Source organism: Aulonocara stuartgranti (assembly GCF_965226115.1).
Source record: "Aulonocara stuartgranti genome assembly, chromosome: 9".
Lineage (NCBI taxonomy): Eukaryota > Metazoa > Chordata > Actinopteri > Cichliformes > Cichlidae > Aulonocara > Aulonocara stuartgranti.
In genome coordinates this window covers 26,926,871-26,940,338 of record NC_138960.1, presented here as the reverse complement: position 1 = coordinate 26,940,338, position 13,468 = coordinate 26,926,871, and the positions used below count along the sequence as shown (strand labels likewise).

General features: G+C 39.4%; 3 protein-coding genes across 3 annotated transcripts in view; all 3 read left to right on the top strand.

The window, feature by feature from the left end:
* The window catches only part of stau2 (staufen double-stranded RNA binding protein 2), a 109,371-nt gene that overhangs the window by 22,185 nt on the left and 73,718 nt on the right, over nucleotides 1–13,468 (top strand). The window contains exon 7 of the mRNA XM_082546633.1: nucleotides 5,465–5,572. Coding sequence (XP_082402759.1) covers nucleotides 5,465–5,572 — 108 coding nt within the window. The remainder of the gene's footprint in view (nucleotides 1–5,464; nucleotides 5,573–13,468) is intronic.
* LOC309714561 (uncharacterized protein) overlaps nucleotides 1–13,468 on the top strand; it is a gene marked incomplete at its 3' end in the record, with an annotated part of 172,592 nt that overhangs the window by 126,522 nt on the left and 32,602 nt on the right. The gene's annotated exons all lie outside the window — the stretch shown is intronic.
* LOC309714302 (uncharacterized protein) overlaps nucleotides 1–13,468 on the top strand; it is a 159,453-nt gene that overhangs the window by 113,442 nt on the left and 32,543 nt on the right. The gene's annotated exons all lie outside the window — the stretch shown is intronic.

Below are 13,468 nucleotides of genomic sequence, written 5' to 3'. Positions count from 1 at the left end.
TTTCCCAATGTTTAACCTGCACTTACTAAGTTCTACTGACTTCTGACTGAGTCTTATTGACTTACGGACAATTTTGGACAACCAAACTTGTGAATGTGATAACTTGAGAACAAGTTGATGGAAGATTTTTAATTCATTCCATAGATGCATCTACTGAAAGTCTCAGACAAGTTCCACTCTCAGTGACCTCGACCTCAAGGTCATAGGTCAGAGGTCATGTTTTCAGAAAATCTTCTGAATGTGATAACTCAAGAAGGAAGTCACCTAGGATTGGTAAATGGACTGGTTCTCATATAGGGCTCCTCTTCTCTGAGAATTCAGAGCGATTTTATGCAACTTGCCTCATTCACCCATTCATACAAGCACTTTTTTTCTACACTTTTCCTATGTAAGTGCTTTCGAACATTCACACACCGATGCACGCTCCGGATGCATCAGAGAACAACTTGGGGTTTGTATTTTACCCAAGAATATTTGAAAATCGATACTACTGGTGCATCGAATGGAAGGCTGATGGGTAGCATCTGAACATTCTGTGATTGTCTTACCTGGATGACCGAGCATGCATCAAGACAGTTGTACTGCCAGGTACACGCACAGAAAATCATGTTAACTGTTGACATCCAGAGTCCATCCAGGACCTCATAGATTTGAAACAGATTCAGAAATTCCTCTACAAATAGTGACGTAGTTCTCAGAGTTCATATTGAAATTGTTGAAAGCGACATTGAACTTTACTTTGATTTGGTTCAGAAGTAGGATTGACTAGAGTTCAATGACTGGACAGTAGTCCTGTTGGTCTCGTCACTTTTTCTGAGAAAGTGTTTTCATTATCCAGTGTACTTTCTTTACAGTCTTTATCCTTATTCTGGGGAGTGTACACACATGGAGTTGGCTCGTACTTATATTTGGGCATGTTGAAATACACTGAAAAAGAATTGAAACTAGTGGTGTTCAGTACCATGAGTTTCCTACTAAACCGATACCAAATAAAAGCCCTGGCTGCTATTCATGATATAAATCTGATACCTGTTCTGCACAACAAGTATCACTGTCAGTATCAACGTGACGGGTATTGCTTTCACCTAGTGTAGCAGGACCTACTACAAAGGCAGTTTTGAGTACTTTAGTGGGTCTTTGAATGACTCTCTGGAGGTCTGGATGGATTTTAACATATAGATTCACAAAACCTTGCAGCTTTGAGAATCCTCAAGTTATAAATATTTCTTCTGCATCAAAGTAATCCAGTGGTAGCTGTCAGTCCATCCGATTATAGACAACTTAAGGGGAACATTCGGTTAAACTGGCAAATGTAATTTTCTAAAATGTACACAAATACAACACAAATCAACAGAATTCAGCTTTGAGAGCTTTGTACATGCTTTCCAGCACCCACGAGCACACAGTCTTGGACATCTTATGGCTGCTTTCTAAGCTTTGGCAAAGCTAATAAACACTTAGATTGTTCCTCTGTTCTTTGGAGCCTCATCTGCAGCTTTCATCCTACCCACTGTTATAAACGCCTTCATTAATTAAAGGTGGAAGGATTTTTTCTTTATTTTGATTTGGTGTTGCTTAGAGGATGCCTCTAAATCATGTTTTGTAATATTTCTGCAGTTGCTAAGATGATTGCATATTCACCTTTCATCAGATTGAATCCAGATTCACCTCAGCTCTAATTACTCCAATGTATAATTTAAGCCCTGCAATCTCCATAGTTTTAGTTTGCACCTGGCACAGGGTTATTTTCTCTTCCCCTGTTTCTTTTTTCTTGTGCTTTTCTTTCTGCCTACTCCCAGTGTCATTGTACCTTTCCAGAGTTTCCCTCGGGCATAGCTGTTAACTGTTGTTATCATCTCCCACCGGAAATCGAATTACCCCATATCCTCACAGCCTGGCATCGCTGATGGTTATTCAAAACGCTTTGGCTCTTCTCACTTGCCTGCCTTGCTGTCTTGTGGCGTCGGCCTCCATAAATGAGCTCTTTGTTTGCTGCTGCTTCTGAGTCTTGATTTACAAATTGAGGAACATTCTGTCTACAGTATACGTCTTTCATTCTGTCTCTGCATGAGTCTGTGTGATCCTACATGTGTAAGTGGGCGCCCTCCGGCATAAAATGTTTCTTTTCACCACGGGCTGTCAAACCTTTATTTTGAGGAAGACCGCAGGTAAATATCAATGACACTGTAATTATACTGTTTATACACCAGTGGGGCAACAAGATATATTCCCGGGAATCATAAAACACCTGCAATTTTAATGATTAAATGCTTAAATGAATGACTATATCCCCACTAGTGAGTTTAGCTTTGAGCTAGCCTTCGTTTCTTTATACTGTGGTGGGAAATTGGGAAATAGGTGCAGTGACCTATTAGAACATGCAAACATGCAGGCCTGAACTCTCTTAGAAAAGCTTTCTTGTCATTTCTTTAAAGGCACAGTAAGTAATTTTTTTAGTTTCTTAATAGAAAAAACAGATACTATACTCATAAATATATGTTACCATATAAGTTACCTCTTTCAAAAAAATGATGCATTCTCATAAACGTACTAGCCTCGAACCATGACAGAGACTCCACTGTGACTGTAGACCTCTCTCCTGACTCCCTCCATACATATTGACAGTGATGATAGGCCTGATGACTGTTCTTTTGTCCTCCACTTTATCAGTTTCCTCACATTTTTTTTAAGGAGATACTGCACAACATCCTGGAGTTGGGACAAGTGTTTGGTTAGAAGTTATTTGTTGGTGCAAAAAGACATGGGAAGAGGAAGTGTTTTTTGCATCAGGCTGCTCATAACAAATTGTTTCTTTGCTAAATTGTATGTTATGTGTAGATGCACATGCACTCATTCTTCCTTTGATTTAGGTACCAAATTAATTACACCTGAATGATCCATAGGTCAATGTTAAGCGTCTTAACAAACAAAATATTCTCTGAATAGGTCAGGTAAATTGTAAAAGCAGGTAATGTCCAAAGAAAAACTTTGAATTCGTCAAGACTGCTTTCAAAAATTACAAGAAAGCCTGGCTCCTTGAAACAAAGTTTAAAGAAATAATAGCTAGGGCAAGATTTTTGCACAGTTCTGTATATGCATGTTGCTCTGGGAAAAGTTAAAAGCTCAAGGTGCAAGCTCTGTGAAACAAACAAGCTTGCCTTTAATTTTACTGAATTTCATTTTCATCCTCTGGGAGCCCCTTCTTCCTATCCTTCGATGATCCTTTTTAAAATCAGTTGACCTAAATATAAAAATGAAATGTTTTTCTTCTTTTCATTGACAATAGATACTTCAAGGTGATTGTTAATATCTGAGACTTCTGTATGGGTTCTTCTTATACTTATATTTATATACTATTATATAAATAGATGAATTGCTGGAATCAGAGTTAGCCCTCTATTTGTCTTTGTCACTGGAAGGTTGCCAGGTCTGCTTAGTCATTCTGGTTTGCACCCAAACTTATCGAGCAGCTTGTTAATGCAGCTTTGAGATTAATTTATGCTATTAATCAAATATATCAGTGAAACAGAAACATGTGATCATGATAAATATGAATCCAAATTAGAACTGAAATGAGAGCAGTGGGAAAAAAATGAGATGTGCTCTGAGTCACTTTCAAGTTTCTCTCATGTCCGTGTCTATACAGGGCATTAAGCACATTAGATATGTATTGTATAGTATAGCAGTGCTTATTTATTAGTTAGCCATAGTTGTGACAAATAAAAAATAAATACCAAACAAATCATTGTCACCACCTTTTATTTTTTTAAACCTAACCAGCTCTCTAAGGTTCTCTTGAGGGAGTAAAACTGTGTCTTTAAAATGCTATTAATAATAATAATGGCATAAAAAAAGCATTAAATTGCCTTAAATTAAATTCTGATCCATTTTAAATGTTTTTTGTTTGTGTAGAGGGGGAATAAGTAGCATCATTGTGTGCTACTTATGCCCTCTCTACATATTTAGATCACGGGATGAGTGTCCATCCTTAAGGCCATGTTATTTTTTAACAGCCTTTACTCCAATCAGCAGCAAGTTAGCTTTGTTTTGTTTTCACATTAAATTTATTTCACATTTCTGTTCTGAAACTTAATTAATACTATGTAACAAAACTGTTGCTGTTTCAGCCTCAAGTTTAGTCCTCATTCTGTTTGAAAGGTCTAAAAAAGACTTTTTTACCTGCTTGCAGGTATAAACAATTTTCTACAGTTTACAAGTTCTTTCTCTTATCCCTGAGTTGAGTTCACACTGCTATGTCTCCAGTTGCTAGTCCCCGACCAATTGGCAAGTAGTTGCTGAAAGTTGCTGGCAATTGCTAGGCAGCAACAGCTGATTCATAAACCTGTGACCTTGTTTTTATGTTTATGATCAATATCACACTAATGTTACTGTGTGATTAATGCCAATCTAAGTGTCTTAGACCAAAATAGAATATGGCGTATATCTCAGCATAAGTTAGTCACACATGCCTCTTACCATCTGTATGTCTTTAACCCAGTGGGGTAGGTGCAGTAGGACTCCTTCCTGTGAATTTTAAGAGACCTCACAGTGTTAGTCATGTGCCATCAGGTCATGTACTGAGGCAGGAAAAGGAAAGGAGTCCAAAGGGAAAGACTGCAGTCATTCAGAGTTAATCAGACAAAAAGTGAGACGGCTACATTCATCAACAGATAGCACCAAAAAACCCCTTGTTGTGTGCCTGGTGACGTGATATCTGTGTTGCAAACTAGGTTTTATCATCAGCAGAGGATACTGTGATGACAAATTGAAAGATTTCAATTCAAACATTAATGGGAACGAATTTAAGAATTACTGTAAGTTGCTCTTATCACTAGCTTCGTAATTTCAACCGTAAGTTCAACCCAGAGCCGTCATATGTTAAGTCCAGAATTGCTTCATAGGTTAATTAGTTTTTGCTTTTGTGGGAGACAGAAAATAGTTTTAATTTTTAACGGTGAAATGTCATCGAGCCTGTCTCTTAGATATAAATGTGTGATTCTCCCCGTGAGCGCTGATCCTTTGATCTTAAGCTTTTCTTGTTCTCTAGTTTGTTTTAAGGAGGACACAGTTTACGATGTTCACAAATTATAACTGATAATTTAAGCTGGAACAGTTTTTCACTATAAAAATTTCAAATTTAATAGAAAATCAATTTAAGAGGCCTTCCAGTGCAGACAGAGGACCACCAGTCGTGTCCATGTAACCAAGTTTTTAATTCCATATCAGATAAGGATTGTCTCCAGAATACAGACAAGCTTCTCGTTGTGGCAGGTTGGCCGACGTCCACACTGCTGGTGTGCAGTTCAGTATTGTCCATGTTTGATGACATGTCAAACATTGAGTCACTGTTCATTGGAAATTGTGAAAATAAAAAATAAAAAATTCGTTATCATTTTACCATTGTATCAAATGACAGACCTTTGTTAAACATTTCCCTCTTTCGAATCTTGTATTTGTTTTCCAGAATCCAGAGGAAAAGGGGGAGACGGAGGAAGGCGCTGATGCCAGTAAATCAGAGATCAGCCTGGTCTATGAAATTGCCCTCAAGAGGAACTTGTCTGTTAATTTTGAGGTGAGAACGATATGAGAAATACCCACAAGGATATGTTCGTGCAATGTTATTATTATTGGTACCAAGGGGAATTGCAAGTTATGATCTTCCTTGAAGTAATTTCAGAAGGAATGCAGAATGAAGATAAACTGTGCAGTGAGATGATGTGTAAATAGTCGTGGTGTCCGGGGTTTATGTAATGTCAAAATGTGGGAAGTGTTTCTAAAATTGTTTTCATCAGTAGCCGTGTGAAAAGATAACATGCTGGAATTTGAAGGAGTCACGGTGGGAATCCTTCATTAATAATGCATTTTTTTATTATTATAAGGACGGACGTTTCCTTTACTTATGCGTCAGTGAGCTCTGTTATCTTAGTGAGACACATTACATATGAGAGTGTGTTTCAGTGCGGTTATGGAATTGATTAAGCATGTGGGAATGGATTCAGTGGTGTGGTGTTGTGACTGGTGACTCAGCTTAGCTGGTGCTAATCGAGTACAAACCCCTAAAAGACACTTTACTTTATTAAATCACATTTCAATCTAGACACCCATCCCTGCCCAGAAGGCAAAACGGTTATACAGCACAAGACTGCAGAGCTTTGTTCCATTATTTGAGTGCTGTGCTCTCTGAGTAGGCTTTATTGGTACAAACTTACTGTTAAATTTAACTATGATGACAAAATCACACCATTCAAAACTCTGCCTCTTAACTCGTTTGTTTTATGCTTAACTAACTTAAATTCGGTTCCTGAGTCAAGCTCATTGTACTGACTTTACATTGTATCTGATTGTTAATAGACTCATTTAATAAGGCTTTAAAACCAGGCTTATTTATGAATGAACTTTACTTACTAGCATCATCTGCTAAACCAAGCTTCAATATGTTATCAGAATTCTGCCTTTTGCCATTAAAACAGGGATTACATGTGTTTCTGAAAACCTGAGTAAAGGCACTTGGTAATTCTGTGCATTTGGCTCACTTTTGGTTTTACAGTTAAGGATGTGTAATCATTGTATTCAGGGATTTTCGTTTTTGTGAAGTACATTGTCTGTCATGTCTAATGCCACCTCAGGATGGGCTTTCTTGGCATACAATAGTTTCTGTTTCTTAATCACGGCTGCTTCTGGGAAAAGCTTTTTGCATCAGCTGGTAAAACCCGACATCCAAAACTTAAAACATTGTTCCCCTCACATGGTCCACTGGATATGACCAGGATTAAGTTCCTTACTAGCTTTGCCCGACAAGATTCCTTTGGATTCTACAGGGAATCCTACCACATCTTTTCTGACCATTAGAGTCACAACACAACTTTTTTTTTTTAGTCCATGAAATCTAGTGTGTCCTTGTATGACCCTCTGGTTCAGTGCTCCTTGGCTTTCACCATATCTCAGCTGACTCGTCCAATATTCTCTCCCTCATCGCTCCCCACTTCTTCTTCTGCACTCAGCAAGGTGCCAAAAACAAGAGAGGCTCAGTTTACAATGTGTGCCCCCTCCCTTCCTCCACAGAGTTCCTCCCTTCCACCTCTCTGACATCAGTCCCAAAATTACAGAGGGCAGTTCCTCACAGACACTAGGGGATGTGAAGATGGGCTGAGAGGAAATGAACTGTAAGGAGAGGAAGGGAGGTAAAATCTTCTCACTGTGTTTACTTTGCTTGTTAATAAGAGTTTACACAACAGTGGAAAAATTATCTGCGAAGCTATCCAATCCTCCCTTTTTCCTTCCACCTTTCAACTTCTTTGTTAACAAAATGTATTTACTCACTAGGGTATGGAATGGCTACCCTGTGAGTCCTACCTTGCGTTTAACCAGAGGAATTACACTTACCTTCCTGGAATTGCTATTAATAATTTCATCCAGCTAAGTCTGGATTGACATGATTCATTATCTGTTATGTCTTTGTCACTGGCAGCAGTCATTTCACTTTCATTTTCAGTCCCTCCAAACTGGAGGCTGAGAGCAGCAGTTTTTAAAAGAAGAACATAGCCACATTCCTCCGAGCGGTCTCTCCTCTGCTCACTGTCAGTCTGGAGACAGACTGTTCATTACTGCTGTCTGATGAGCAGTAAATCAGTAAATATTCTCCATGTGCTTTCTCTCACAACACTTATTCTCTTTCACCATCTCCCTACATTTCTGTCAACAGTTCATTTTCTTTGACTATTTCACAAGTTACGAGTTGTGTGCGCTTTTTGACAGCAGCGTTTAGCTTGGTTTGTTTGGTCTACCCTCTACTGTAAAAGGATATCATTATTTAAATCAGAGGGATCAGGTTCATTTTTTTTTTGCGCTACATCAAGCAAATGTTGAAGTGTCAGATGGCAACAAACAGTAATCAACAAATTATTTATTTTTAAATAAATGAATAATAAATAATTGGAAAAGCATGTGATTACATATAACAAGGCATTTGAATCAAGCGGCAACCTCTAGGGATTAAACATTAATGCAGAAATACAAAACTTTTCAGTCCCTCCAGTGGCCTCCTGATAGCTACCCCCCACCCCTCCCATCACAGACTCCCATTTGTCTTTGGTAATTCAATGTTGAACGTCTTTGTTTTATTTTCAGCCATGAAAATAAAACAAAGACAAATGGCCACACACATTTAAAAAAGAAGAAGAAAAAAATACTTTAAAAAGGGGAAATCAAAGAAATAAGTAAATGAAGGGAAAAAAGAAACATCCGTCCATCAATTTTCTTAACTGCTTATCCAGTTGCTGGAGCTGCCATTTGGCGATGAATGGAAAGAGGACTGAAAAGAAAACCCGGATACAGTTAATCGAGTTGAATCACTTTACAATAGAGTTACCTTCTATTTGTGTCACTTACATGTGAGAATTAAATTATCCTGAAGCACTTGAACCCCATTTTCCTTATAAAAAGACAATCATATTCTCACTAGTTTACATTTTTCGGTAACACACTGATGAAGTGTCACTAAGTAAAAGGATAAACTACTAATGAAATTGTGAATGTAACCCAATTATTTAAGAATTACACAATAAGATATCACACTCAGTACTTTGTTTGAGAAACAAAAATAGAGAGCACTTTTTGATGGATCTCCCCTCATTAAGAAGTAATTTGTTAAACTGCCGCTAAATTAAACGATTGTTCCACTGACAAGTTGACTTGAACCGGCAATTTTCTTCAGAGTAGTCACTGGTGGCAAGACTGTTAGCGTTTGATCTGTTAAGATTGACGGCAGTCTTTCTAGACGTGGAACTCCATAAACCAACATACTAGATAATAATTAAAGATAAAACTAAAGAAAAATTACAAGCACAGAGATTGAAATCTATCCTCTCCCTCTCCTTGCATAACATACATTTCTCTTTCCCTCATAGCTTTCATTTCTCTTGAGCAGATTCACTTTAATCCCCACTCTTAGATGCAGTATGTTCTCGCTCTGCCAGTATGCTGTGGTTGGAGATCAAGTGTGAATTACTAAATTACTTGTTTTTATGGATTTCATTTTGCACACTTAGTCCATTAAATTCCAACTAAGTTGACAAAGTTTAGCTTTATGTCTTTCCTCTTTACTGAATCTTCTTTGATGCACACCCTCGTCTAACACACATAGATGCGTCCCACATAAAACAGTAATGGTCATCTCTCATGTGAATGCCTTTCACAGAAACCATGTTTTCACATCAGCTCATCCCTGCCCTTACTGTTGCATGAAATTACCCGTGAGTCACTGTTAGCGAGTGTCTGCTTTCCCATCCCTCTGCAGCGATGAGGGTCGTTGCCACCCTGAGAGCCAGTTGGCTCATTTAATCCCCCCGTCAGGCAATATCAAACAGATGTCAGCATCAAAGAGGAACCAATCTATAAATCACGGCTTGTGTGTTGGATCGGAGGCTCCTTTTCCAAGGAGGACACAAGAGAAGAGGGTCCGAGCCAAGAACCACCCATCTTACAAGAATCAGCTTCCCTCAGGGCTTGTCCATCCACCACTCATCACAAAAGAGCCTTTCTTCCCTTTACCAGTCCCTACTATTGTCCTACCCTGCTCCCATAGCCTCCTCTTCTAGAGTACCTGAGTTCTCGCATGCTCAAATCCTCAGACTGCTCAGGGTATTAATGTCTCCACGCGGAGCTGGAGACATGATTGAATAAGAACAAATAAAGAGACAAGAATAGATGGGATTTTTAAAAAAAAATCAACATTGAATTACCAAAGGTTTCCTGTATACAATCTGATCCTTGTCATTAGGTGGCAGACGGGTGTGTTTGTCTATTTGTTTGCATGTATGTGTGTCTGACTGTGCGTGTAAATGAATGGAAGTGCTGAAATCCCATCGGTGTGGCGCAGATCCCGTGTCATCTGCCAGGAGACTGACTGCAGCTTGTCTGCCGCCATCGTGTGCCAAGAGTAGGTAAGATAAGATAAGATAAGATAGAACTTTATTAATCCCTCGGGTGGGTTCCTCTGGGAAATTCGACTTCCAAAAAGCACAGCAACGACCGAAGTTACAGTTACAGAATTGTTATATATATATATATATATATATATACACACACACACACACACATATATAAATACAGAGACAAATATAAATAAAATATACGAAGGGGATAAATAGAATAAATAGGAATAAAAAATAAAAATACAAGTGAATTGCACATTTCAAGTATTGAGTCTATTGCACTGTTGACTATTTACAAAAAGTATTGCACAAGGTATTGCACAGTGAGGTGAAGAGGCACTACAGCTTAGTTGTTCCCCCCTCCTTTGTCCTCCTGTTTCCCCTCCCTCTCCCCTCCAGAGAGGAGTTAAACAGTCTGATGGCGTGTGGGACAAAGGAGTTTTTAAGTCTGTTAGTTCTTGTCTTGGGGAGAAGCAACCTGTCACTGAACAGACTCTTCTGGTTGTTTATGGCCGTGTGCAGAGGATGCCCAGCATTGTTCATAATGTCCATCAGTTTCTTTAATGTCCTTTTCTCTGCCACTGTCACCAGAGTGTCCAGCTTCATGCCGACCACAGAGCCAGCCTTCCTGATCAGTTTCTCCAGCCTGCATGAGTCCTTCTTTGCTGTGCTGCTCCCCCAGCACACCACAGCATAGAAAAGTACTCCAGCAACCACTGACTGGTAAAACATCCTCAGGAGCTTCCTGCAGATGTTAAAAGACCTCAGCCTCCTGAGGAAGTACAGTCGGCTTTGGGCTTTTTTATACAGGTGCTCTGTGTTGCATGACCAGTCCAGTTTATTGTCCACCCACAGCCCGAGGTACTTGTACTTGTTGACCACCTCCACCTCCTCCCCCTCTATCTGAACCGGCAGTGGACCTTCTCTAGACCTCCCGAAGTCCACAACCAGTTCCTTAGTCTTTGAGGTGTTGAGTTGCAGGTGGTTTGTGTGACTCCATGCGACAAAGTTCCTCACCAGACTTCTGTACTCCTCTTCCTGATCATCCCAGATACACCCCATGATGGCTGTGTCGTCTGCAAACTTCTGAATATGGCATAATTCAGAGTTGTAGCAGAAGTCAGAGGTGTACAGGGTGAAGAGAAGAGGGGACAGCACAGTTCCCTGTGGTGCTCCTGTGCTGCTGACCACTGTGTCAGACGTGATGTCCTTCAGCCTGACGTACTGTGGTCTGTCGGTGAGGTAGTCGGAGATCCAAGCCACCAGGCAGGGGTCCACCTCCATCCTGTTCAGTTTTTCCTGAAGCATACAGGGCCGGATGGTATTAAAGGCACTGGAAAAGTCAAGAAACAGGATCCTGACCGTGCCTTTTCCCCCATCCAGGTGTGAGTGGGCTCTGTGTAGGAGGTACAGGATGGCATCCTCCACTCCGACACCCGCCTTGTATGCAAACTGTAGTGGGTCCTGGGCATGTTGTACCTGTGGTCGGAGGAGGTTGAGGAAGAGCCGCTCTAGAGTCTTCATAAGATGTGACATTGAATGCGTATATATACGGATTGTCTCATACTTTTTGTTGACTTGCCATATGTCCATGTAGGCCACATTTGATCTCGTTCTTCCCATTGGTGACTTTATGTTTTCAATTTAAACAGCACAGATGAATTATAAGCAAGTGGAACACTTCTGGAGGGCTCATGCTCCGGTATTTGTGTGAGTCTGTCACTCTGAAAAACCCACAAAAACACCTTCCTGAATGACAAAGAGGATGAATGTAGTTACAGAACATTGACTTTTCTCTGTTAATTAATGTAACTGCTGTACACATTCAAAACAAGAAATAGTAGATTTCTCACCAAGAGTTAGATGTAAAGATCAATGCCCCTGTAAGATGTGTAAATGCTAAATGGACTAGTTCTATCTGCTTTTTCTACTGCTCTACCTCCTGAGCTACAGCCATCCCCAAAAAAGAGTGAAACATTTAACTTGGCTCTGTCCAATAGTGACAAATTCTGCCTGCCAAAACCAGCTCATTAATTAATTGATGTCATACCTAATTTAATCAGTATGAAAACCAAAATATTGTCTCTTTCTTTTAAGTTTTCTGTTTATGGAGATTATGTGCCAGAACATTTCTTGACTGAGTCTCTGCTTATTCACTAAATGTTAAAGACTTGATGTTCGGTGTGATTAACAAGGAGACACAGAAGGTTTGAGTGACAATAGAACTGAGAAGAGGTTAAAAGGTTTCCTGTCTTGCACATCTGATTATTTGTTACAACAGCATCAAAGACTTGTCTTTTACATATAGGTCCTTAGGTATTTGTAAAAATATGCTAAAGGTGAATTGACAGTCACTTTTGAGCCCTGTTCCCTTGTTTAATCATGTCATACTAACCAGATAAAAAGTCATTATTGAACTTGCATTTGGTAACTGTTAAAGATAAACCTTCAATAATAAAACTCTACGAGTGACAAGTCCCCAATCTGGTACTTCTGAAAAACAAGCACTGACCATCTTGGCAACACCCAAAGATCTGAAAGACTGCAGAAGACAACTTAAGGAGATGATTGCAGAATATTTTCAGTGTTTATGAAAACCCCTTGATCGCATCTAGCCAAGTTAAGAACACTGTTGAGGAAGCAAGCTTATCGTTGTCAAAGTGGATTTCTCACCCCAACCGGTCGCAGCAGATGGCCGCCCCTCCCTGAGCCTGGTTCTGCCGGAGGTTTCTTCCTGTTAAAAGGGAGTTTTTCCTTCTCACTGTTGCCAAAGTGCTTGCTCATAGGGGGGTCATATGATTGTTGGGTTTTTTTCTCTGTATCTATGAAGCACCTTGAGGCGACTTATGTTGTGATTTGGCGCTATATAAATAAAATTGAATTGAATTGAATTGAATTGGATGAGTAAATAAATGGATAATGGCCCCAGAGTTTCTCAGGGCAAAGAAATAGGATATTCCTGAATTGACCGAGTCAGCCACCGGATGTCAACCCAAGATTTATATTTAATTTGTATTTAATACTTTAATACCTGATTTATATTTAATACTTTTTATTTATTAAATGCAAAACTGAAGACAAAGAGACCCACAAACAAGACACAAGTGAAGATGGCTACAATAAAGGCCTAGCAGACCGTTGCAAAAGAGGAAACAGCATTAGGTGATGTCAAAGGGCTCCAGACTTCAGACGTTAAGTCATAGATTTTACAGTAATTTAGGGCTTTTAATGGTGTCGTTGAACTTCTCTCTTTCTAAGGTAAAGTGACTGTAGAGCATGCAGTACATCTTTTATTACTTTAAAAATATGAATTGGGTGCACAAGTTTATTTATTTATTTCGGATTTTCTGTAATCCACACAGGGTCAGAAGTAGACATACATACCCGCCCCCAGTAAGTTTTGGTTAAATGTCACTTAGCAAGTTGGACCTTGACTAGATACTTTTAGTAACCATCAACAAGCTTCTGGCATAGTTCTGTCTGGACATTTGACGACTCTTCTTGGCAGAATTGGCAGAGTTCATTTAAATTGGTTT